Consider the following 27575-nt stretch of genomic DNA (forward strand, 5'->3'; position numbering starts at 1 on the left):
GGTTTGTAGGCTAGGGGGATTAGCAGGGTAAATAGAGGGATAGGGGCTGGTTGGGATTGTTGTTAGTGCAGGCTCGACGGGCCGAATGGCCTTCTTCTGCACTGTAGGGATTCTATGATTCAAAAAGGCAGCTCACCACCACCTTCTCAAGGGCAACTAGGGATGGGCAATAAATGCTAGCGACTAGAACTGCACATAGATTGTCACTAATGTCTCCTTTAGGAAGGGAAATCTGCCGTCCTTACCCAGTCTGGTCTGCATGTTACTCTGGAGCCACAGCAATGTGGTTGACTCTCAACTACCCTCGGGAAAAGGAACAAACTTCTCAACCTCTCTCTCCCCTAAGTCTCTCCTGTCCTCCAATCTTCTGCGTTTAGATGATGGATGAGATTGGGGCCAGCCGCAGGCAGATCACCACGCCAGAATATCTTCGAGAAACTGCTACGCATTTTACAAGAGGTGACAGACATGGACCCAATTGGAATAGCATTTTATTACAGGGTTAAAACAAGTTGGGAAAACAGTCACGTTACTATCTTATTGTAATGTGAAGTGAATTATTGGCCTACCATACACATGATCCACTATCATACAGTCTTTGCAACATGACAGTACACCCAGACACCACACAAAGAACTGACACAGTGGTCCGAGTCAGGACTCCCCAGATTGGAATCGGCACGGAAGAGTCTGTCTGCAAATCTTGACTCACATTCAGCTCCCGGCAAGAGTTGCGTTCTCATTTTAAGAAGTTAATCTTAAAAACACCCAAGAAATTTGGCAGGAGTTTCAAGTTAATGTAGCGTGGTAAAAGTATGAACGTTCATGCGTGCCTAAACCGGGATTGCTGCCTGCGCACCTTTTATTTAAATTCCCTCTCAAAGCTCACTTGCGTTAAGAACTCAAGCAGGCCAAAAAAACAGCTCCGTCCGGACTGCCACTGAGCCAAGTCGGGGACCTTTGCTCCCCAGCGCCTAACCATTTTTAAGAACCAATCATCCACTACCTTAAAAAAAAACTCTCAGACAAGCATTATCTTACTATCGACTTTCACAAGTTCATTCGCAGCCAGTTCCGTGGCCAAGTCTGGATTTTCCTCTGAGTCTATGACCCTGTTGCTTGGGAAACAGGTGGTCCAATTCTTGCGGGCCTTTCGTACCCTTCAGACAAAGTCACGACGTCAAACGTAAAAGAACAAGATGCTTTCTTGTCCTGCAAATAAGATCATCTGGCTGGTTCAATCAGACTCTGAAGACTTGTCTTGCATGTCGCCCTAATCCTCACCCAAAATGATTCCACGGACATGGTTAAATGTATATCCTATGTAAAATATCTATATAAAAGACGGCATCAGTAATTAGCAATTAAAAGTTGGGAGTTCATCCCTAAATACAATTATTACTACACAATATGTACATTAGAGCAGTATTGACTGTACCAGAGTGAACATCAATGGGACAGGGTCTTCCTACAGTGAAACCGAAAGATGCTGTCCTAATTATGTGTCAAAGGTATTATAAATGCAACTAAGTGACTCTCAGAGGTTTTTTTTCCCCAATGTGAATACCAGTGAAGGTCGGCTAACCCTCATCCCTCTCCCACTTTCCCATCTGTTCCAAACAAAATTCCGCCTGCTCCTTCCTGGTTCTAAGAAAGGAAACGAGATGCCCCGAACCAGGGGTTAAATGTCCTGCGGCCACTGGCAGATCCTGGCTCACTGTCTGCTGAGGGTGATTCTCACGTAGGAGGTGGGTACGTAGCCTTCCTCTCCGTCGCTCCGTCTGACCCGCGTCCACCCGTCGCCCTTGTCCTCTTCAATCAAGTGCAGCACTTCTCCCTCCGCCATTGGAATGGTGCCTTCGCTATTGCCTGGCGAGGAACAATTGACAGACTGTTAACACATTGTTCTACATAAGATATAGGAGCAGAATTAGGCCATTCGGCCCATCGAGTCCGCTCCGCCATTCGATTATGGCTGAAATGCTCCTCATCCCCATTTTCCTGCCTTCTTCCCATAACCCTTCAACCCATTCCCAATTAAAAATCTGTCTAACTCCTCCTTAAATTTACTCACTGTCCCAGCACCCACCGCACTTTGGGGCAGTGAATTCCACAGATTCACAACCCTTTGGGAGAAGTAGTTTCTCCTCAACTCTGTTTTAAATTTGCTGCCCCTTATCCTAAGGGATAAGGATAAGCCTTATCCTAAGACTATGACCTCTCATCCTAGAATGCCCCACAAGAGGAAGCATCCGCTCCACGTCTACTTTATCCATACCTTTTATCATCTTGTATACCTCAATTTGATTTCCCCTCATTCTTCTAAATTCCGGAGAGTATCAGCCTAAACTGTTCAATCTCTCTTCATACGACAAACCCCTCATCTACCCTCAAGGGGAGGTGACGGCCAAGTGGTATTATCCTTAGACGACTAATCCAGAAACTTAGCTAATGAACCTGGATTCGAATCTCGCCATGGCAAATGGTGGATTTTGAATTCAATTAAAAAATATCTGGAATTAAGAATCTACTGATGACCATGAAACCATTGTCGATTGTTGGAAAGACCATCTGGTTCACTGATGTCCCTTTAGGGAAGGAAATCTGCCGTCCTTACCCGGTCTGGCCTACATGTGAGTCCAAAGCCACGGCAATGTGGTTGACTCTGAACTGCCCTCTGAAATAGCCGAGTGAGCCACTCAGTTGCAACTTCATTGCAGTGTTAATGTAAGCCTACTTGTGACGCTAATAAATAGACTTTAAACTTTTATTTCAAGAAGGCAGCTCACCACCACCTTCTCAAAGACAACTAGGGATGGGCAATAAATGCTCACCCCTGTCCTACTAACTAATTTTAAAAAAGCACGGACCTTGAATATCCACTTGAGGGCGATTCTCATTTGGGTTACCTCTAGTTTTTAATGAAACATGTTGAAGTGGTGGAACGGTTGTGGAAGTAGAGAGGGTGCCTCAGTGGGTAGCATGCTCCCATTGGAGTCAGAATGTTGCGGAGGCAGGGTGGTGGGGTGGGGGTGCTGCGTTCAAGTGCCACTCCAGAGACTAGAAAATCTAGGCTGAACTTCAGTGAAGTACTGAGGGAGGGCTGCATTGTCAGAGGTGCCACCCTACGGATGAGTTGTTAACCCGTGGCCCAACTTGCCTCCCCCACCCCCGGACTTGAAGAATCATAGAGTCATAGAGGTTTACAGCATGGAAACAGGCCCTTCGGCCCAACTTATCTGTGCCACCCATTTTTTTAAACCCCTGATAGTCCCAATTGCCCGCATTTGGCCCCATAATCCCTCGATACCCATGTAACTGTCTAAATGCTTTTTAAAAGTCAAAATTATACCCGCCTCTGCTACTACCTCTGGCAGCTTGTTCCAGACACTCACCACCCTCTGTGTGAAAAAATTGCCCCTCTGGACCCTTTTGCATCTCTCCTCTCTCACCTTAAATCTATGCCCTCTAGTTTTAGACTCCCCTACCTTTGGGAAAAGATATTGACTATCTAGCTGATCTGTGCCCCTCATTATTTTATAGACCTCTATAAGGTCACCCCTCAGCCTTCTACGCTCCAGAGAAAAAAGTCCCAGTCTCTCCAGCCTCTCCTTATAACTCAAACCATCAAGTCCCGGTAGCATCCCAGTAAATCTTTTCTGCACTCTTTCTAGTTTAATAATATCCTTTCTATAACGTGTGATACTCTGCCACTTTGAAGAACAAGGACATTCTCACCAACATTCAACCCTCAACTCGCATTACTGAATGAAAAGATTATCTGGTCGTTGCCAGGTTGTTATGTTTGAGGGCTTGCTGTGTACAAATTGACTCATGCGTTGCCTACATTACAACTGGCTCCAATTCCAAACTAAATATTGGTTGTAAAATGCTTCGGGAGATCCTAAAAGGCACTATATAAATGCAGTCTTTCTTTATTTTGCTTCTTTCAAAAACAAGAAGAAGAAGATAGGCACATGGAGTACTTCGGGATGATAGGGAGTGGGATAGCTTGATCTTGGTTTCAGACAAAGCTCGGCACAACATCGTGGGCCGAAGGGCCTGTTCTGTGCTGTACTGTTCTATGTTCTAACTACTTGCAGGAGTAGGCCTTATCCCTTATAAGGTTAGGTGGATTGGCCATGTTAAATTGCCCCTTAGAGTCGGGGGACTAGCTAGGGTAAATGCATGGAGTTATGGGGATAGGGCCTGGGTGGGATGTGGTTGGTGCAGACTCGATGGGTCGAATGGCCTCCTTCTGCACTGTAGAATTCTATAATTCTACAAACTATGACGCCTAAGATCTGGACTCCAACACCATTGGGAACTGTCTACAGAAACATACCTTGTAGATTTGTTACATTTTAAATCCCACTTGGGTAACGCTCCCAATAAATAGCAGAAGGGATTACATGCACATCTGCCCTCATGGGCGTGAGTCTTGGACAAGAGCAAGGCTCCAGCGATTGTCTTCCCAGCATCCTCACATTCTGAACCTAATCTTTCAGTACTTCTCGTCCATCTTACCGTCAAATGGATACAGAGCAGTTGAGCTTCCTATTGGGTGGACATGGTCATCATCAAAATCATCAAACTCTGAGAGCGAAGGCGGTTGTGGCAATGGTTCCTGGCCGCTATCGTCAGAATAAGTCGTGTCCGGGCTGGTTGGGCAAGATAAAAGAAAACAATCACAATCTTTTCAAGCCAATTCTGAGTTAGATTCTTGGGTATCAGTCGTGTCTCGGAGGGTAACTCTCTCAACTCTGAGCCAGACAGCTGCGGGTTCATCATAGAATCCCTACAGTGCAGAACGAGGCCATTCAGCCCATCGAGTCTGCACCAACCACAATCCCACCCAGGCCCTATCCCCATAACCCCATACATTTATCCTAGCGAGTCCCCTGACGCTAGGGTCAATTTAGCACGGCCACTCCATCTAACCCGCACATCTTTGGACTGTGGGAGGAAACCGGAGCACCCGGAGGAAACCCACGCAGACACGGGGAGAACGTGCAGACTCCGCACAGACAGTGACCCAAGGCCGGGAATCGAATCTGGGTCCCTGGCGTTGTGAGGCAGCAGTGCTAACCACTGTGCCACCGTGCCATTGGTGGTGCATTTGCCCAGACTCTGGTGTACAGCTGAACTGGGTGGAGGTCATTCCCAATTGCTGGGCTGAGTAAGTACGGGGTTTAAAGCAAACGGTTGTTGTTGCCAGTGGAAAGAGGGAGGATTTGGAGAATTACCCAAGGTATTCACTTACCTTTCCTTCTCATGTGACCCATTGTTATTCAGGGAAGGTGAACGATTACCATGGGAGACATACTGCAGGCAACTGTCACTCCGCGAAACCAGTTTCCCTTCTGCATCGGTCAGCCAGGTCTTGGGAACAAAACCAAAGGTTCATTTTGCAGCATCCTGTCACATCCAAAGTGGCACCATATTTTCTTCCCCTCAGCTTTCACAGCTCCCTCCCACCCCCCAGATCACCAACAATCTGCCTTGGTTCCCCCCAATGCTGACACTACAGTTAAGAAAGCCCACCAACGCCTCTATTTTCTCAGAAGGCAAAGGAAATTTGGCACGTCCGCTACGACTCTCACCAACTTTTACAGATGCACCATAAAAAGCATTCTTTCTAGTTGTATCACAGCTTGGTATGGCTCCTGCTCTGCCCAAGACCGCAAGAAACTACAAAAGGTCGTGAATGTAGCCCAATCCATCACACAAACCAGCCTCCCATCCATTGACTCTGTCTACACTTCCCGCTGCCTCGGCAAAGCAGCCAGCATAATTAAGGACCCCCACGCACCCCGGACATTCTCTCTTCCACCTTCTTCCTTCGGGAAAAAGATGCAAAAGTCTGACGTCACGTACCAACCGACTCAAGAACAGCTTCTTCCCTGCTGCTGTCAGGCTTTTGAATGGACCTACCTCGCATTAAGTTGATCTTTCTCTACACCCTAGCTATGACTGTAACACTCTATTCTGCACTCTCTCGTTTTATCTTTTTGATGGCAATCGACAATAGTTTGTTTCATGGTCATCAGTAGACTTTTAATTCCAGATTTTTATTGAATTCAAATTTCACCATCTGCCGTTGTGGGATTCGAACCCAGGTCCCCAGAACATTACCCTAAGTCTCTGGATTATTAGTCCAGTGGTAATACCACTGCGCCACCGCCTCCCCATTACTCCTGCAGTATTCCTTCATCGTTGCTGATCCACCCGCAACCCCGAATCAGTAAACTACATCATTATCTTACCTCATATTTCTGAACCTCTTGGCGTAGTCGTTCGATTTGCTGGCCGGTCTCGGTTATTCTGGGCTCCAGGCTGTTTGGATCACCCATCTGTGGGTTCCGTTGATATACATCTTTCATTTTATCTAAAGCTTCGCTGTGAGAGCAAATCAAGGCAGTACATCAGCCCCTCACTCCCCGTCTTATATACGCACAGAATATTAACAAATTCTCTCCACTCATGATGCTGAATCAACCTGGGGTTCAGCTATCCCCTTGGCTGGGTGGCTAGTCGGTGATGCAGAGCGTGGGTTCAATTCCCGTAACGGCTGAGGCTATTGATGAAGGCCCCGCCTTAGAACAAACAGTATAGCACAGAACAGGCCCTTCGGCCCACGATGTTGTGCCGAGCCTTCTCAACCTTGCCCTGCCACGGAAGGCTGTGAAAAGTTTATTTATTACTCACAAATAAGGCTTACATTAACACTGCAATGAAGTTACTGTGAAAATCCCCGAGTCGCCACACTCCGGCGCCAGCTTGGGTTAATGCGCCAAGCACGTCTTTCAGAGTGTGGGAGGAAACCGGAGCACCCGGAGGAAACCCACGCAGACATGGGGAGAACATGCAAATTCCACACCGACAGTGACCTGAGCCAGGAATCGAACCTGGGTCCCTGCGCTGTGAGGCAGCAGTGCTAACCACTGTGCCACCCCGTGAAGGACAAATCACTGAATATATTTGAGGAGGAAACACATTTCTAAACTCAAGGGGTATGAGCGCAGTAAGTAGTCTCACAACACCAGGTTAAAGTCCAACAGGTTTATTTGGTATCACGAGCTTTCGGAGCGCTGCTCCTTCATCAGGTGAGTGGAGAGTTAGGTTTCACAAACACGGCATATATGGACAGAGACACAATTGCAGATTGGCCTTTAAAAGATAGTTACTGGTTGGACTTTAACCTGGTGTTGTGAGACCTCTTACTGTGCCCACCCCAGTCCAACGCCGGCATCTCCACGTCAAGGGAAATGGAAGAAGAACGTGGTCTTGAGATGGAGGATCAGCCATGATTAAATTGAATGGCGGAGTAGGTTCGAAGGGCCAAATGGACTGTTGCTCTTATTTTCTATGTTTCTCAATGTTAATCTGTGCTGATTTCAGCCAGGCGTAGCTGTTAAGAGGGAATTCCAATTGATCCCTGGGCTATTTATCAAGGAATATGGATTCTGATATTGTGACTTCAGGGTCCCTTTAAGAAAGGTTTGTTTTTAAACACATAATTTCTGCAACTCACGGTTTCAGCGATGTAATTGTTGGCAGGCTGACTTCGATGAGTCCTGTCATTAAGTGGTAAACGGGGCTGTTTGTGTTTACTCGGGGATTAGTTTTACGATCCTGCATTGTTAGGAGGATGGTCATGTGTTTTTTGGACAGGATTCTATTTTCCCCTCAGTAAGTTTAAGGTTCCATTTTCAGTTCTGAGCTGCCATTTGGTTTAAACAGGGATAGCAAGCTGAACAGAAGGTCTCTATCTCCCCGTTCTATTTGGAAATTCTGCTGGTTATCTCGAGGCAACGCTTTGCCTTCCGGAAGGAAAGTGCAGGCTTCGAAAACTAGAAACTAGAACTAGGGGGCATGGCCTCAAAATAAGGGGGAGCAGATTTGGGACTGAGTTGAGGAGGAACCTCTTCACCCAAAGGGTTGTGAATCTGTGGAATTCCCTGCCCAGTGAAGCAGTTGAGGCTTCCTCATTGAATGTTTTTAAGGCAAGGATAGATAGATTTTTGAACAGTAAAGGAATTAAGGGTTATGGCGAGCGGGCGGGTAAGTGGAGCTGAGTCCACAAAAAGATCAGCCATGATTTTATTGAATGGTGGAGCAGGCTCGAGGGGCCAGATGGCCTACTCCTGCTCCGAGTTCTTATGTTCTTATGAAAAGACTCAATTCCAGTCAAGTGAGACTTTAATCTATGCCGTGTTAAGCCTGTGAAAGGGGTTGTGACTATGAAAGGTTTTGGTTTGTTGGAATAGCTTCAATTAAGGGTTAATACATTATTGTGGTTGTCTTTGTTCTTTTTTGTGTTTGTAGTTGTTGAAGGTGATTGCTAATTTTCTTTCTATACATGTTAACTATATTCTTAAATAAACTTTGTTTGATAAAAGCTGCCTAGTGGGTCATTCGAATCATACCTGAAGTGAAGCATCTCATGCTGAAATTCAAGATGCAAAACCTATGGTTCAGGCAGGCTTCGTAAAACACTTTGGAGTTTTTAACCTGACCCATAACAATATGATGCAGCAGCCTGGGCACTATCAAGACAAAAGACCGAATAAGCAAGCAGAGAACGCCTGGTTATTTAATCCGCAAGGGTGAGGATGGGCTAGACTTTGCTTTTTCACTGGGCGGCACGGTGGCACAGTGGGTTAGCACTGCTGCCTCACAGCGCCAGGAACCCGGGTTCGATTCCCGGCTTGGGTCACTGTCTGTGCGGAGTCTGCACATTCTCCCCATGTCTGCGTGGGTTTCCTCCGGTTTCCTCCCACAGTCCAAAGATGAGCGGGTTAGGTGGATTGGCGGTGCTAAATTGCCCCTTAGGTGTCAGGGGGTTTAGCTAGGGTAAATGCATGGGGATAGGGCCTGGGTGGGATTGTGGTGGGTGCAGACTCGATGGGCTGAATGGCCTCCTTCTCCACTGTAGGGATTCTATGATTCTATTCAATGATAATGTCAGGGGATTGGCTGCCAAGGATGGACCTCTGTCACCATCTGCCCTGTGCTTTTGCATTCTCCATTTGCGTCAGACTAGATAAAGTCAATCCAACTTTACCCCAACCCCATTCTGAGATCAGATACCACCTAGCCACTGTAGTACGCTTGCTGATCACACAGCTGACTGAGCAGTTACAGCTACGGTACAGGAGGTGCCTGATGTTCTTCGAGCAAGCGAAACGTGGTCCAGTTCCCCTCCTCTGCACTGCCCCAATACAACTTGTACCCTCACGTACCTCTGGTCCACTTGTTTCTGCAGCTCCTTATTCAGGTCATCAATTTTCTGCTGAAGCTTCTTGCGACGCTGTTCCGGTGGCAGGTGGCTGAAGTCCTCCGACACGATGAGCTGCAACGAACAAGCCAGGTTAGTGACAGAGAAGGTCACACAGGTCAGTCAAGGTTACAGCAGCAAAACACGGGACGGCGCACCCCCCTCTCCCCCCGTAACACAAGGAAAGGAAACATGATGGGGTCTGGGACAGGGTCATTTATAGAATCATAGAATGAGGCCATTCGTCCTGTCAAGTCTGTGCCAGTTCTCCCCAAGAGCTGGTGAGTGAATTTACCTCCTAGCCTTGTCTCCCTTGGTGTTTATCCAATTGATTTTCGCAAGCTATAATTTGAACCTGTCTCCACCACACTCTGACAGTGCATTCCAGATCCTAACCACTCACTGTGTGAATCTGTCTCCACCACACTCTCAGACAGTACATTCCAGATCCTAACCACTCACTGTGTGAATCTGTCTCCACCACACTCTCAGACAGTGCATTCCAGATCCTAACCACTCACTGTGTGAATCTGTCTCCACCACACTCTCTGACAGTGCATTCCAGATCCTAACCACTCGCTGTGTGAATCTGTCTCCACCGCACTCTCAGACAGTACATTCCAGATCCTAACCACTCACTGTGTGAATCTGTCTCCACCACACTTTCAGACAGTACATTCCAGATCCTAACCACTCGCTGTGTGAATCTGTCACCACCGCACTCTCAGACAGTGCATTCCAGATCCTAACCACTCGCTGTGTGAATCTGTCACCACCGCACTCTCAGACAGTACATTCCAGATCCTAACCATTTGGTGCAGGAGAAAGATTTTTCTAGTGTCAGTTTGATCCTTTTGCAAATCAACTTAAAATTGATGTCAACGCATTCTTGGCCCTCCTGCCACTGAGGAAAGGTTTCCTCTCTTGATCTACTCTGGATTCTGAAACAACACAATCAAATTTCCTCTTAACCCTCTCTTCTCTGAGGCCAACGACACCAGCCTCTCTAATCCAGCCAGGAAACTGAAGTCCCTCAACCCTGGGACCATTTCCTCAAATTGTTCCTGCACCTGCTTGACAGCCTTCATATCCTTGCTTTCCAAAGAAAATGTGGTGTCTAGAATTGGGACAATACACCCCAGCTGAGGCCAAACCAGAGATTTACAGACAACAAATACAGAAAATGCTGGAAAATCTCAGCAGGTTTGACAGCATCTGTGGAGAGAGAATAGAGCCAACGTTTCGAGTCTGGATGGACCTTCATCGGAGCTCTATAGAGACTGATAGAAGTTAGTAAAGGTTAAATCTGGGTGAATCCTGTCACACCTTTTGATCTGAACACTTCTTTTGCTCAGAACAGGCTAACTTCATTATTTAAGTCTCATAGTTATCACGGATATTTTCCTGTGGCCAAATTCCCCTCCAATTCGATTTTCAAGTTTGCTGACGACACCACCGTAGTGGGTTGGATCGCAAACAATCCTGAGACAGAGTACAGGAATGAGATAGAGAATCTGGTGCGGCAACAATAATCTCTCCCTCAATGTCAACAAAATGAAGGAGATTGTCATCGACTTCAGGAAGCATAAAGGAGAACATGCCTCTGTCTACATCAATGGGGATGAAGTAGAAAGGGTCGAGAGCTTCAAGTTTTCAGGTGTCCAGATCACCAATAACCCGTCCTGGTCCCCCATGTCGACACGAAGTTAAGAAAGCCCACCAACACCTCTACATTCTCAGAAGACTAAGGAAATTTGGAATGTCAGCTACGACTCTCACCAACTTTTACAGATGCACCATCGAAAGCATTCTTTCTGGTTGTACCACAGCTTGGTATGGCTCCTGCTCTGCCCAAGACCGCAAGGAGCTACAAAAGGTTGTGAATGTAGCCCAATCCATCACGCAAACCAGCCTCCCGTCCATTGACTCTGTCTACACTTCCCGCTGTCTCGGCAAAGCAGCCAGCATAATCAAGGACCCCACGCACCCCGGACATTCTCTCTTCCACCTTCTTCCATCGGGGAAAAGATACAAAAGTCTGAGGTCACGTACCAACCCACTCAAGAACAGCTTCTTCCCTGCCTCCATCAGACTTTTGAATGGACCTATCTCACACTAAGTTGATCTTTCTCTACACCCTAGCTATGACTGTAACACCACATTCTGCACTCTCTCATTTCCTTCTCTATGAACGGTATGCTTTGTCTGTATAGCCGGCAAGAAACAATACTTTTCACTATATACCAATACATGTGACAATAATAAATCAAATCTAATCAAAAAAGATGGTGGTGCCAGTGTAGAATTATCAGTGGAAGGCCGGCACGGGTGCAGTACTGGGGGAGTGCTGCTCTGTTGGAGGTGCTGTCTTCTGGATATTACATTAAGCCAACTCCCCGTCTGCTATCTTAGGTGGACGCAAACGAGACTGTGGCAATATTTCAGAGAAGCGGGGGTTTACTGACTGGAACAATACTTTTCACTGTATACCAATACATGTGACAATAATAAATCAAATCAAAGACCGTGACACTACATTCTGCACCCTCTCCTTTCCTTCTCTATGAACGGTATGCTTTGTCTGTGGAGCGCGCAAAAAACAATACTTTTCATTGCATACTGATACCTGTGACAATAATAAATCAAATCAAAGAGGCGGCGAGAGCAGGGCAGAGTCAGGTAACTCTGCGGCAGCAGGAGCTAGCATGTCTTTGCAAAGGAGAAAAACAGTGGGTCAGGGAAAGTGTTAACCTGATTGTTCCTTGGGTTTTCTTTTGGGGAATGCACTGTCATTTTTGTGTCAGAATTTAGAATCAGAATTTATGTCACACTATTTGTAACTCCCACAGTTGCGTGGACCTGCAGAGTTTCACTGGCTGTCTTGTCTGGAGACAATACACATCTTTTTAGCCTGTCTTGATGCTCTCTCCACTCCCATTGTTTTGTTTCTTAAAGACTGGATTAGTTGTAAGTATTCGCATTCCAACCATTATTCATGTAAATTGAGTCTGTGTCTTATAAGTTCTGTTTGTGAACAGAATTCCCACTCACCTGAAGAAGGGGCTCAGAGCCTCGAAAGCTTGTGTGGCTTTTGCTACCAAATAAACCTGTTGGACTTTAACCTGGTGTTGTTAAACTTCTTACTATTTTTGTGCAGCAGGGGGCGCCCATTTTAAGGGTTGACGATCAGGTCAGGCGAGCCAATCTGTGGAGCCGCAGTGCTTATTGCATCTGTACTTTATATGCAAGCAGTAATCGTCATTCCTCGTCTGGGTGTGTTCGGTGAGTAAATACACATCAAATACCTTGAACAAGGTCAAGATAAGAAACTGGAATGAAATGGCCTCCAGAAGAGGAGGCAGTTTGTGTTTCTGAGTGGATTTCCGCAGCGATGTCAATCTGGACAAGTCCCTCGATCAGAAAATAGGTCAATCCACAAAGAATGGGGTTAAAAAAAACCTTTTCCCGAAATAAAACCTTTTTCAGGTCTCGAATCTTTGCTGGCGGACAGAGCACCCTCTGTGCCAATCACGCTTCAGTCACGGCCGTCCACTCAAAAGTCATGGGTAATGAGCGTGAGTGGGTAAGATTCCCAGAGTCACCGCTCCAAGGTTAACCTGTCCCCACCAGCCATCCCTGCTGACAGGGACTGTCAGCTGCCCAACGGACGCTCAAAAGTACTTTGCTGCACCAGAAATCCAAATGCCACTGGAGATCCCGCACAGCTACAACACTGCGTACAATCAGCTCAACGATACAGCACAGGACCATTCAGCCCATCGCGCTGGTGCTACTTCTTGGAAAGAGCTATACAATTAGACAGATGTTAGAGGTAGGTTCTTCACTCAGAGAGTAGTAAGGGCGTGGAATGCCCTGCCTGCAGCAGTAGTGGACTCGTCAACATTAAGAGCATTCAAATGGTTATTGGATAAACATATGGATGATATTGGAATAGTGTAGATTAGAGGGGCTTTAGATTGGTTCCACTGGTCGGCGCAACATCGAGGGCCGAAGGGCCTGTACTGCGCTGTAATGTTCTATGAAGTCTCACTCCCCCTGCTCCTTCCCGATAGCTCTGCAATTTATTTCCTTCATCTATATCAAATTTCTTATCGCAGGATTACAGGAATGTTGCAGTGCAGGAGGCGGCCATTCAGTCCACAGCTTGGTGTGACCCCTGCTCTGCCCAAGACCGTAAGAAACTACAAAGGGTCATGAATTAAGCCCAGTCCATCACGCAAACCAGCCTCCCATCCATTGACTCCGTCTACACCTCCCGCTGCCTCAGAACAGCAGCCAGCATAATCAAGGACCCCACACACTCTGGACATACTCTCTTCCACTGGGAAAAAGATACAAAAGTCCGAGGTCACGTACCAACCGGCTCAAGAACAGCTTCTTCCCTGCTGCCGGCAGACTTTTGAATGGACCTACTTTATATTAAGTTGATCTTTCTCTACACCCTAGCTATGACTGTAACACTACATTCTGCACCCTCTCCTTTCCTTCTCTATGTACGGTATGCTTTGTCTGTATAGCGCTCAAGAAACAATACTTTTCACCGTATCCCAATATGTGACAATAATAAATCAAATTAAAAAGACTCCAGATCCACATCAGTGCGGTTGGCTCTTGGCAAGCCACTCAGTTCAAGAGGTTAAGGGATGGGGTAACAAGCACTGGCCTTGCCAACGACGCCCACATTTCAAGAAAGACAAAATTTTTAAAAATGTTAGTAGTTTCCCCCGGCCTCCCCACCCACCCCTTCGTCGGAAGACACCGTCTTGGAATGGTTTTAAAAAGCTACCCCGCACAGTTCCAAGAACAATTTTGAGCATACACAGAATTCCAATGCCCAAATCACTTCTCCTTCGAGTGAATCTGTGGAATGGTTTACCGCAGAGGGCTGGACCATTCAGTATGTTTAAGGCCGAGACAGACAGATGTTTAATCAGTAAAGGAATCGAGGGTTATGGGGACAAGGCGGGGAAGTGGGGTTTAGGATTAGCATCTAATCAGTCATGACTTCATTGAATGTCAGCGTAGCAGGCTCGAAGGGCCAAATGGCCTACTTCAGCTCCGGCATCCTCTATGAAATTCCTTCCAGACATAATCAAAGGGATATTCTAGCTTTGGAAAGGATTTATTAATTTTTTTTTTTAAAAAAAGCACATCAAATTATGATTCGAGAAGGAATTTATTTTCACCATCATGGAAGAGGCAGAAAGATTTACATTTATCTAGAACCGTAGAAACGTTAGGGTGCAGAAAGAGGCCATTCAGCCCATCGTGGCTGTGCCGGCCGGAGAAAAGAAACTAGCCGCTCATTTTAACCCGATTTCCCAGCACCTGGTCCGTAGCCTTGCAGGTTGCAGCTCTTCAGATCCGTATCCGGGAGCATTTTAAAGTAGTATTTCAACCTCAATCACCAACTCAGGCAGTGAATTCCACATCCTCTGGGTGAAAACAGTCTTCTTCATGTCCCCTCTAACCCTTCTACCAATCACCTTTAATCCGTGCCCCCGGGTAACTGCCCCCTCAGCTTGGGGAAACAGGTCTTTCCTCTCTACCCTTTCCAGGCCCCTCAATTAGGTCTATCTAATCTCTCCTCATAAACTGCAATTTTCAAGCTCTGGCAACATTCTTGTAACTCTCCTCTGCACTCTCTCCAGAGTAATTATGTCCTCCGTGCAACGTGGTGACCAGAACCGTACACAAAATTCCAGCTGTGACCTAACCAGCGTTTTATACATTCCCATCATTGCATCCCTGCTTCTGTATTCAATACTTCACTCAATAAAGGAAAGCATTCCATATTTTCTGTTGACCATCTTGTCCACCTTATATTAAGTTGATCTTTCTCTACACCCTAGCTATGAGTGCAACACTACATTCCGCACTCTCTCCTTTCCTTCTCTATGAACGGTATGCTTTGTCTGTATAGCGCACAAGAAACAATACTTTTCACTGTATCCCAATACCTGTGACAATAATAAATCAAATCAAAATCATTGTCGATTGTCAGAAAAACCCATCTGGTTCACAAATGTCTTTTAGGGAAGGAAATCTGCCGTCCTTACCCGATCTGGCCCACGTGGGGCTCCAGACCCACAGCAATGTGGTTGACTCTCTGAAGTGGCCTAGCAAGACACAGTTCACCATCTTCTCAAGGGCAACTAGGGATGGGCAATAAATGCTGGCCAGCCAGTGACGCCCAATAAAAACAAAATTCGGTGGAGAGGCTAATGACTGATGATATATCAGAGACTGAGATGCTGATTCATAGAATCCTTCCAGCACAGGAGACCATTTGGCCCATCGAGTCTGTACCGACCACAATCCCAGCCAGGCCCTATTCCCGTAACCCCACGTATTTACCCTGCCATCCTCCCTGACACTAAGGGTCAATTTAGCACGGCCAATCAACCTAACCCGCGCATCTTTGGAATTCTGAGGGGGCAGTATTACGAGGAAAACCTGCCTACGTTTGAACATAACTCCCTCAGCGAGAGAGAGAAACGATGAGGAGGAAGGAATTTAATTGTACTGGGATCCAACAATGTACTTTTGTCCGGCACTGGGTGAGAGGATGCAGTGAAGGGTGTCAGAAAATAATCAGATACTTGGGCAACGGGAAAGATAGAGAAACAGAAATCCCACAGGGGAATTTTTTAAAAAGGCAAGAGGAATTCCCGTTGGTATAAACCACACCAAGCCTGTTAGTATGGTCGAGTCAACTCAAGTCAACATCATCATTCAGCCAGTCAGCGCTGCTGTGACCTTTCAAACATTTTCTTGGTGTCAAGCGTTATGTTTGGGGATGTTACAAGCGCTCTGACATAATCAGTGTAGCAGTTTGTTTTGCCTCTCTGAGATAGAAAGCCTGCAAGGTAGGTCTTTATTGTGTCACCATGGTGTCTATTGACACAACATTTATTAGTTCAAACTGCCTGGCAATAAGCTCTGAATACATTTCACAGGTTATTTATTCCACAGCTTGTGAACACTTTATGTCACAGTAAACGGTGTGGTTGGGGTTGAGGGGTGGTGCTGGCTTGGTTTACTTCAGTCACCTATCAGAGGGTTTTTATCACAACCCAGACATCACCCTTATGCAACCGTCAGTCCTCTTTCTATGCCTTTCCGCCTCTATAGAGAGTACTCGGACACGTGCTGGACTACAGTTCCACTCCAGTACACCCTTCACCTCTGGGCCTCGTCACGTAGTGTTTCCTCCTTCACTCTGGGGAAGCTAATCTGCAAGCTCTCTGTTGCTATCTTGGCCCGGATCAGAGTCTCCCTCAAGAGACCAAGCATCACGAGAATGGGGTGGCACAATGGCGCAGTGGTCAACACTGCTGCCTCACAGCGCCAGGGACCCAGGTTCAATTCTGGCCTCGCGTCACTGTCTGTGTGGAGTTTGCACATTCTCCCCATGTCTGCGTAGATTTCCTCCGGGTGCTCCGGTTTTGTCCCACTGTCCAATGACGTGTTGGGTTAGGTGCATTGACCGTGCTAAATTCTCCCTTAGTGTCCAAAGATGTGTAGGTTAGGTGGATTGGCCATGCTAAATTGCCCCTTAGTGTCCTAAGATGTGCAGGTTAGGTGGATTGGCCATGCTAAATTGCCCCTTAATGGGGCGGCACGGTAGCACAGTGGTCAGCACTGCTGCTTCACAGCTCCAGGGACCTGGGTTCAATTCCCGGCTTGGGTCACTGTCTGTGTGGAGTTTGCACATTCTCCTCGTGTCTGCGTGGGTTTCCTCCGGGTGCTCCGGTTTCCTCCCACAGTCCAAAGATGTGCGGGTTAGGTTGATTGGCTATGCTAAAATTGCCCTTAGTGTCCTGGGATGCGTAGGTTAGTGGGTAAATATGTAGGGATGTGGGGATAGGGCCTGGGTGGGATTGTGGTCGGTGCGGACTCGATGGGCCGAATGGCCTCTTTCTGTGCTGTAGGGATTCTAAGATTCTAGTGTCCAAAGAGTCGTCATCGAGTCATAAAGGTTTACAGCATGGAAACAGGCCCTTTGGCCCAACTTGTCCATGCTGCCCCGTTTTTTAACCCCTAAGCTAATCCCAATTGCCCGCGTTTGACCCATATCCCTCTATACCCATCTTACCCATGTAATTGTCTAAATGCTTTTTAAAAGAGAAAAGTCTACCCACCTCTACTACTATCTCTGGCAGCTCGTTCCAGGCACTCACCACCCTCTGTGTGAAAGAATTGCCCCTTTTGCACCTCTCCCCTTAAACCAACGCCCTCTAGTTTTAGACTCCCCGACCTTTAGGAAAAGATATTGACTATCTCGTTGATCTATGCCCCTCATTATTTTATAGACCTCTATAAGATCACCCCTAAGTCTCTTACACTCCAGGGAAAAAAGTCCCAGTTCCAAAATATGCAGGTTAGGTGCTCAATTGCCCCTTAGTGTCTTAGGTTGTGTAGGTCAGGAGGGATTAGCGAGGTAAATGTGTGGAGTTACGGGGACAGGGCAGGAGATGAGCCTGGGCAAGATACTCTGTCAGAGAGTTGGTGCAGACTCAAAGGGGAAAATGGCCTTCTTTTGCACTGTAGGGATTCTATGATAATGTCTTGGTCAAGGTGGCTTGGGCCAGGCATTAAGCACTGACCATGAAAGGAACCAATAGCTAATTACGCCTAATATAAAAAAGCAAATCTATGGGGCAGCTTTATTCACACTGACGGTGTATCATGTATCCTGTGCTGTTATCATTCCATCATTGAACAAGAGTAATAACATTTGTTTCCATCTTACATTTCATCAGTTTAAGTATCTAAGTTTCTTCCTTGACAAGCACATTAATTAGCTGGAACATGAGAAAAAGGTCATTTGACTTCTCAGGCCTGTTCTGTCCATTGAACACAACCATGGCTGATCTTGGTCCTCAACTCCGTCTTCCTGCCTACTTCCCAAATCCTTTGATTCCCCTGAGACACCCCAAAACAAAATCAATCTATTGTAACGTTAGGTGTATTCAGCAACTATTTACCTCTGCTCGTCCACAACTTGGGATTTGAATCTCTGCATTTGCTAACCCAGTGCCAGGACCACTTGACCAGCGTTTGGCTAATCAAGAGAGTTAGTCTCTCCCCTGGAATGGGAGCCTAGAATAGCCTCATTTCAACTCCTTTAACTTCCCATCCTTCGGCTTAAGGCGGAATGCTCCGGATTCGTTATTTCTCTGCGCCTATTCGCACAACTGGTCAACGACCAGTCGAGGGCGACTGTCCTGATTCAAGTCAACCAGTACTTCAAACCCTTTCCCATCTTCAAGGGTGGCACGTTGGCACAAGTGGTCAGCACTGCTGCCTCACAGCGCCAGGGACCCGTGTTCGATTCCCGGCTTGGGTCATTGTCTGTGCGGAGTTTGCACATTCTCCCCGTGTCTGCGTGGGTTTCCTCCGGGTGCTCCGGTTTCCTCCCACAGTCCAAAGATGTGCGGGTCAGGTGGATTGGCCATGCTAAATTGCCCCTTAGTGTCAGGGGTACTAGCTAGGGTAAATGCATGGGGTTATGGGGATGGGGCTTGGGTGGGATTGTGGTCGGTGCAAACTCAATGGGCTGAATGGGCTCCTTCTGCACTGTAGGGATTCTATGTCCTGATTCAGGTCAAGGCTGAAACAACCAGTATGTCAAACCCATCTTCGGTACCGAGGTGGCCCCAGCAATGCCTGATCTGTCTGCATCTGGGAGTGTGATCATCTTCCTTTCCTGCATTCATCTCCTCTTGAACTCTTCCCCCTTTCTCTCAAACAAATAAGAGAACCTAATTGGTAATACGGTTTTCTTGGGAAGAAAATCTCCGCAGTTAACGCAGTTATTAGCCCCCAAAAAAGTCAGCGCGTAGAGTTGAGGCAACAGGGTTCCAGCTCCCCAGACAAGTGCAACACCCACAGTACGCGAGTATTGGCGAGGAAAGCAACTTACCCCCCTCCGCAAGCTTCGGAAAGAAGGGATCCTGGGTTTCACTGTCTTTATCTCGTTTAGACAGTAAGACAGCGGATCCCTGGTGAACTTGGGGGATGGGTTCCCATTAGCGACAGACGAAGGGTAAGAGTTCAAAGGTGAGAAGGGAGGGGGTGGAAGCTGTTAATGGAAAGGGAAGATGTCAACTCATGACGTAAAACAACAGAGGGAAGGGGAGAGAGGGAGGACAAACGGTGATGTCCAACGATGCCCTTGAAAAGTCTTTCAGCCATTTTGTTGCCAATTAAAAGTAGGAGCCTTTCGAGTTCATCTCATCCTGCCTCCACAACACATTCTCTTTGAGCTAACAGTTTCTCTGAGGTGAGAATTCTCTTTCAGGTCCAACCACCCACCCCACTCACCCTTTACCACAAGTTTCACAGCTCTGGCGCATTAAGGAGCAGCTGTTCTCCTTAGTTGAAGGGTCAGTTACGAGGGGACACAAGTTAAAAGTGAGGGATGGGAGGCTATGGGGGGATTCAAGGAAAAACTTTTCCCCCAGAGGGTGGTGAGGGTCTGGAATGCGCTGCCTGGGAGGGTGGTGGAGGCGGGGGGGCCTCACATCCTTTAAAATGTACCTGGATGAGTACTTGGCACGCCATAACATTCAAGGCTATGGGCCAAGTGTTGTCAAGTGGGATTAGGTGGGCAGGTCTGGGTCTTTCACGGGTGGGTGCAGACTCGATGGGCCGAAGGGCCTCTTCTGTACTGTAGTATTCTGTGATTGTGACACACACAAGCACAGGGTTGATGATAGGGTGACTGATAGTCAAAGTGCTGGGCGCTGGAGATCGAGCTTCACTGGGGGAATCTATGTGGCAGCTCTTTGTGAGGCACCTGGGGTCCCATTAGCCTAGGGTGGGTACTTGGGGTTAGGCCACAGATCAGCCATAATAAAGTTCATTTAAAGTTTATTTATTAGTCACAAGTAAGGCTTACATTAACACTGCAATGAAGTTACTGTGAAAATCCCCTAGTCGCCACACTCCGGCGCCTGTTCGGGTACACTGAGGGAGAATTTAGCACGGCCAATGCACCTCATCTGCACGTCTTTCGGACTGTGGGCGGAAACCGGAGCACCCGGAGGAAACCCACGCGGACACAGGGAGAACGTGCAGACTCCACAGACAGTGACCCAAGCCGGGAATCGAACCCGGGTCCCAGGCGCTGAGAGGCAGCAGTGCCAACCGCTGTGCCACCGTGGTGCCCATTAGAAAAATGCAAGCAACGTTCTCAGAACAGGAAACACCAAACTTGTTTCAAGTGTTGCTTTGGATCTGACAATCCCACCAGAAGCACATGCCTTTTCATATTTTATCCCCTCATCTCCTAAAGGTGTTGGCTCTCCTGGGAGACAGCTTCCAGCACCTTCCACCCAAGTAACTGATCTCCATACCAGGAGCCAGGAATTCAGGTTGGACCAGTTACTAATCGATAATGTCCACCAGTTATGACCCCAATCCTGTTCTCTCCCACTTTCCTGGAAGGCTCACTGGGTAACAAGGAGGAGCGCAAACCCCCAATTGATTTTCCCACTGCAATTCCCCACCTCCCCCAAACTCAGGAAATTTGGGGGGAGGGTGGGGTGAGGGAGGGGGGAGGGGAGGTTGGCGGACAAATTGAAAACCCAACCCCAGAGAATAATTTTTCTTTCAGCTAGAGAATGTGGATTATCCCTTCCTGGCTTCCACATACTGCTCCACTTGAATTCAGACCATCAGGCTGGACACTATTCAAGAGCTTCAGGGTCACACACCCACACACAAGTAAATTCACAATATCATGCATCAATAAAATGCAGGAGTTAATTGCCGCATAATGGGGGTTAAGCGGGGAGAGTTGTCCGACCAAATTCATCCCTATTTCTCATCCTGTCTAACAATGGAAACTTTTTTTGTTTACATCCCATTCCCAAGTCCTCAGAATCCAACTCTGGAGCAGTTACAGGAGCATAGAACCCCTACAGTGCAGAAGGAGGCCATTTGGCCCATCGAGTCTGCACCGACCACAGTCCCACCCAGGCCCTATTCCTGTAACCCCATGTATTTACCCTGCTTATCCCCCTGACACTAGGGTCAATTTAGCATGGCCAATCCACCTAACCAGCACGTCTTTCAGACTATGGAAGGAAACCGGAGCACCTGGAGGAAACCCACGCAGACACGAGGAGAACGTGCAGACTCCGCACAGACAGTGACCCAAGCCAGGAATTGAACCTGTGTCCCTGGCGCTGTGAGGCAGCAGCGCTAACCACTGTGAGGCAGCAGTGCCAACCACTGTGCCACAGCTATTGAGTCACTCATTGAAGGGGTTGGGTTGCTGGAAATTCCCAGACCCAAAACCACAGTTGATTAAAACTGAAGTTAGGAAGTGAATTTTGCATTTGTTCGACTCAATTCCCTGATCTGCTTCTGAAGGCATAAGACGGTTCCAAAAACCAAACGGACATTGCTGGCACAGAAAGATTTTTCCAGAGACATCCTCTCTGGATGCTTTTAAATCTGCCATGATCTAATGGAATGGGTTCGAAGGGCTGAATGGCCTACTCTTGTCCCCAAGTTCGTTCTTCATGGCGATCCTTGGGCTTTTCTTTAGACCAGGCAAGAGTCTCGCACTCATCTCCTGGGCCCTCGGCTGCTCATGTTTTGTTTTTACATTTGTTCATGGGCGTTGCTGGCTGGCCAGCATTTATTGCCCATCCCCGAGGCCAGTTGAGAGTCAACCACATTGCTGTGGCTCTGGAGTCACATGTAGGCCAGATCGGGTAAGGACGGCAGATTTCCTTCCCTAAAGGACATTAGTGAACCAGATGGGTTTTTCCGACAATGGTTTCACGGTCATCAGTAGATTCTTAATTCCAGATTTTTATTGAATTCAAATTTCACCATCTGCTATGGGGGAGGCAGTATTCTTGCTAAACTATTAATCCAGAAACTCAGCGAATGTTCTGGGGATCCGGGTTCGAATCCCGCCGCAGCAGATGGTGGAATTTGAATTCAATTTTAAAAATCTGGAATTAAGAATCTACTGATGACCATGAAACCATTGTCGGAAAAACCCATCTGGTTCACCTAATGTCCTTTAGGGAAAGAAATCTGCCGTCCTTACCCGGTCTGGCCTACATGTGACTCCAGAAGCCACAGCAATGTGGTTGACTCTCAACTGCCACCAAAAGGGAAAATGCTGGAAAATCTCAGCAGGTCTGGCAGCATCTGTAAGGAGAGAAAAGACGTTCTGAGTCCAGATCTAGCTTTGACAAGGGGTCATCTGGACTCAGAACGTCAGCTCTTTTCTCTCCATACAGATGCTGCCAGACCTGCTGAGATTTTCCAGCGTTTTCTCTTGTGGTTTCAGATTCCAGCGTCCGCAGTGATTTGCTTTTGTTTATGACTCTCAACTGCCCTCGGGCAACTAGGGGTGGGCAATAAATGCTGGCCCAGCCAACGATGCCCAAGTCCCACAAAATAATTTTTAATAAGAACCTGGGTCCCCTGGGCATTACCAAGGGTCTCTGGATTACTAACCCAGTGACAATCCCACTGCCTCCCCGTGCTATCACGAGCATGATTCAAGTTGCCGACTCAATAACCTTCTCCAACTCCTTCCCTCCCTTCCCTCCACCCGCACTCCACCCAACTGAGCTCAAACAAAGGGAACATGGACTCCCCACCATCCCCCCCTCCCCCGCCAACCCTCACCAATCTGTGGTGCATCACCTCACCAAGGCATGCCCTGGCACATTTGCTTGTGTATGGCATTGCCCAATCTGATTCTGCCCTGGAAAATAAAAGGAGTTCAAAAGAGCAGGATGCGAAATTATTGATGAAGTTGGCCATCGTTTCAAAGGTGTGGATAAGGAAGCGGAACGCAGCCGGCGGTTCTGTACGGCAGCTCAGTGGGGTGGGCTGGGCTGAGTAAACTCAAACGTGACGAAGGGTGCAACAGTTACAGGAAGCACTGAGGACTCGCCGCTTCTTCATCGCTTTGCTATCCAGAAAAACATTCCCCTCTTCCTGCCGCCCCTCACCCCCAACTTTGCAACCAATTTCCTGCCTGTGGTGAACCATCGTTGGTTACCACTGTGGGGTTGTTCTAATGTTGTTGTTGGGCTAGGGTGTTCACACTGTGGGATTAATACACCTGTGGTTGTTGCTGTTGTGGCACATCCCAGTCGGGCCCCGCCTCCTGGGAGAGGTATAAGACCCCCTGCTCGGGCGGGACCCCTTCAGTCTGGAGTGGTGTACTTGTGTTCTAATAGTTCCATTGTTAGACAATAAAAGCCTTCAGTTACCGAAGCCTTGTGTCTTGTGCTCGATTGACGTGCATCAATTTTATTGTCTAACACTAAGCTCTCGACGTAAAGGAGAGTATGGAACAAATGCTAAAGCCAACTTTGCAACCAATTTCCTGCCCCCCTCTCACTAGTGCTGACTCACGCGGGGATAGAGCTGCCATCAGTCAAGGCAGGTCTCTGCTACTTGTCCCAGTGAGGCATTTCCTATTCCACGTCCAAGGCAACGAGATTACAAGAGCAGGGAGGTCATGTTGGGAGTTGTACAGTGAGGCGCATCTGATAAATAGACAAGGCTGATGTTGCCAGGAACAGAAGGCTTTTATTCGCTAAAAAGGAACGATGTGGAACAGAACAATAAACAGAACAATGCTGGGCATGAGGATCTCCCGACTGAGGCCGGAGGGGGAGGGCTGCAGCCTTTATACCCTGAGGGCGGAGCCTCCAGTTAAAGGTGCAGCCGAATTAAAGGCGTCAGGGAATGTCTCACATACGAACAGTCGTGGCAACTATACAGCTCAACCGTGCCGAAGGCACGACGGTGGTTTACCACATACAGCACTTTGGTGAGGCCACCAATTCTAAAGTTAAAGTTTATTTATTAGTCACAAGTATGGCTTACATTAACACTGCAATGAAGTTACTGTGAAATTCCCCTAGTCGCCACACTCCGGCGCCTGTTCGGGTCAATGCACCCTAACCAGCACGCCTTTCAGAATGTGGGAGGAAACTGGAGCACCCGGAGGAAACCCACGCAGACACAGGGAGAACGTGCAGACTCCACACAGCCAGTAACCCGAGCCAGGAATCGAACCCAGGTCCCTGGCGCTGTGAAGCAGCAGTGCTAACCACTGTGCCACCGTGCCGCCCCACATTGTAGGACGGGGTGGCACAGTGGTCAGCACTGCTGCCTCACAGCGCCAGGGACCCGGGTTCGATTCCCGGCTTGGGTCCCTGTGTGCGCGGAGTTTGCACTTTCTCCCCGTGTCTGCGTGGGTTTCCTCCGGGTGCTCTTGTTTCCTCCCACAGTCTGAAAGATGTGCTGGTTAGGGTGCATTGGCTGTGCTACATTCTCTCTGTCTATCCGAATAGGCTCCGGAATGTGGCGACAAGGGGATTTTCACAGTAACTTCATTGCAGTGTTAATGTAAACCTACTTGTGACGAATAAATAAACTTTTTTTTAACCAGGAAAGATGTGTTTGCACTGGAGAGGGTGCAGAGGAGATTCACCAGGATGCTGCCTGGGATGGAACATTTAAGTTATGAAGAGAGGTTGGATAGGCTTGGGTTGTTTTCTCTGGAGCAGAGAAGACTGAGGTGCGACCTGATCGAGGTGTTCAAGATTATGGGGGATATGGACAGAGTGGATAAGGAGCAGCTGTTCCCATTAGTTGAAGGGTCAGTCATGAGGGGACATAGGTTCAAGGTGAGCAAGAGGTTTAGGGGGGATGTGAGGAAAAGCTCTCTTACCCAGGTGGTGGTGATGCTCTGGAATGCGCTGCCTGGGAGGGTGATGGGGACGGGATACCTCACATCCTTTAAAAAATGTTTATTTATTAGTGTTACAAGTAGACTTACATTAACACTGCAATGAAGTTACTGTGAAAGTTCCCAAAACGTACCTGGATGTACACTTGGCATGTCATAACATTCAAGGCTATGGGCCAATTGCTGGTAGCTGGGATTAGGTTGGAGGTCAGGTGTTTTTTTGTGTGTCAGTACGGAATCGATGGGACAGGATGCTTTTTTTTGGGGGGGGGGGTGCGTGCGGGGAGGAATATGAGGAAGAATGAGTGGGGGTGGGAGGGGCGCGGGAGGGTGAATTCTCAATTGCTTCCGGCACCATTAAGTCATCCGCACTCTCATTTCTCATTGTAAATACAGGGAAGGTGTGAAAGCCAGGAGAGAGAGGGAATTAGTATAGATTTTCCACTGCATGCTTTCTAATGTGCAAATTGAAAGAAGCAGAATAATGGTTAGGGTTAAAAATTGGGGTGGTTTGCACTGCCTCTGGCTGCCATGAAGCAATGCATTTTGGGCCTTTGAATTTGTCTGGTACGTCGTGTGTTCCTCTCCAGATACAGTTCTGTGTTTGCGTGCCTGGGCCTAGTTTGAGGTTGAACGCGAGTTTCATTACCTCAGAGGGAGTATTTCATTAGTTATTTCTTCCCATTTTCTCCCTCCTCAACTGAAGGCACAGATTCTTGCTAAGGTGCCATTCCAGTGGGACCATCAACCTATTGGAATCTCATCCGAAAGTCCATCTTCCCCATGTGTGAATGTGCAATGGATCAGGAGCTGGATGGATCTAATCCCGGCTTTGATTTGCTTGGAGGCAGTAAGATGCCCAATTCACACCCTGCCATGACCAGGACGAACCCACCAAGGATGCAGCGGGGATTGACGCAGATAACTCTCACTCTTACAGCTCAATGCACACCAACAGTTACCATCTTTCAACTGTAAGAAGTCTCACGACACCAGGTTAAAGTCCAACAGGTTTATTTGGAATCAGTGAGTATCACCTGATGAAGGAGCAGCGCTCCGAAAGCCCATGATTCCAAATAAACCTGTTGGACTTCAACCTGGTGTTGTGAGACTTCTTACTGTGCCCGACCCCAGTCCAACGCCGGCATCTCCACCTCATGATCTTTCAACTAGATTTGGACGACTGTCAGAGAAATACAAATAAGAGGCCTTTATTCCATTGGACTGGATTCAACAACGCTCAGAGGTCAATAGCAGGGTCCATTCCAAACACAACCAACGCTCCCCACTCCTGACTTGAGAATGCCACCTATCATTGCACCCTTCTTTTATTTTAAAAAGAGTGGCCACATTTACAAAGACATTTCATGCATTCCTACGTGTTCACCGTCAAGTCAGATTGTTACATGCCAGCGTTCATTACTGCCTATTAAAAGCTGGTTAGACTGCATGCGTGCCACGTGCCCGTGCCTCACTCAGTGCCAGCCAATTCACGAGACTTTTTGCATTGATCAGGAAGGGGTGACGGGGTGTGTTGGGGGGAGGGAGAGCGGATGCATGAAGAAGAGAGAAGATCAAGAGGTTATTTGGCATCACGGTCCAGAACTCACTGCAAGAAAAAAATTCAATAGTTATTGCAGGAACAAGGTTACATTGCTAAAAAAAAAAAGGAAAATGTCTGCAGTCCCAGCAGGAAAAATACACCAAGAGATAGAGAAAAAAAAGAAAGATTTGTATTTATATCCAGGACTTTCCAAAGTGCCTTACATGCCCAGGCAGCGGTGAGGGTACAATGGTTATTGACACCTCGAGTTGAAGGAATGAGAGATAAGTCATTGTTGTTGCTATGGAGAAGTGAGTTGGGGTCTTCACTCCTCAGTGGGTGGACATGGGGGTGAGGGCGGAATCCAGCAGGGCCTCAATACGCTTCAAACTCAAGACGCCGGATGAATATCCGGTTGCAAAATACTCAAGGTGGGAAGCGGTCACTTGGAGGAGATCGGGTGGGCTCCGAGGTCCCTGGACACTTATGCCGCCCATCTGTCTGCGTTACAAGAAACAAAAGGAGAGAGGGCACGAGGCTCGCTGGCCCTCATCCCCTCCGACAGCTTTTTGTAAAGCTGTGATTCAATGGCGGCAAGGCTCCAATGAGGAGTTCCGACGAATGGGGGTGGGGGGGGTGGGGGGGGGGGGGGGGGGGAGGAGAATCTCATAGAGACTTATGAAATTCTAACAGGACTGGACAGGGTAGATGCAGGGAGGATGTTCCCGATGGTGGGGGAGTCCAGAACCAGGGGTCACACAGTCTGAGGATTCGGGGGAGACCATTTTTAAAGTTAAAGTTTATTTATTAGTCACAAGTAAGGCTTACATTAACACTGCAATGAAGTTACTGTGAAATTCCCCGAGTCGCCACACTCCGGCGCTTGTTCGGGTCAATGCACCCTAACCAGCACGTCTTTCAGAATGTAGGAGGAAACCGGAGCACCCGGAGGAAACCCACGCAGACACGGGGAGAACGTGCAG

The 27575-nt window shown here is 47.7% G+C and overlaps 1 protein-coding gene across 2 annotated transcripts in view; it reads right to left on the minus strand.

The window, feature by feature from the left end:
• Positions 1-474: 474 nt before the first annotated feature.
• trip10a (thyroid hormone receptor interactor 10a) overlaps positions 475-27575 on the minus strand; it is a 142168-nt gene continuing 115067 nt past the window's right edge. Inside the window, exons 10-15 of one of the 2 annotated variants that reach the window (XM_078235058.1) lie at positions 19230-19388; positions 9246-9355; positions 6267-6399; positions 5264-5382; positions 4528-4661; positions 475-1869 (exon numbers count right to left, since the gene is read on the minus strand). In XM_078235058.1, coding sequence (XP_078091184.1) covers positions 1715-1869; positions 4528-4661; positions 5264-5382; positions 6267-6399; positions 9246-9355; positions 19230-19388 — 810 coding nt within the window. In that variant the 3' untranslated portion in view covers positions 475-1714. The remainder of the gene's footprint in view (positions 1870-4527; positions 4662-5263; positions 5383-6266; positions 6400-9245; positions 9356-19229; positions 19389-27575) is intronic. The other variant, XM_078235059.1, reaches the window with a different exon arrangement.

Source organism: Mustelus asterias, chromosome 19 (genome assembly GCF_964213995.1).
Source record: "Mustelus asterias chromosome 19, sMusAst1.hap1.1, whole genome shotgun sequence".
Classification (NCBI taxonomy): Eukaryota; Metazoa; Chordata; class Chondrichthyes; order Carcharhiniformes; family Triakidae; genus Mustelus; species Mustelus asterias.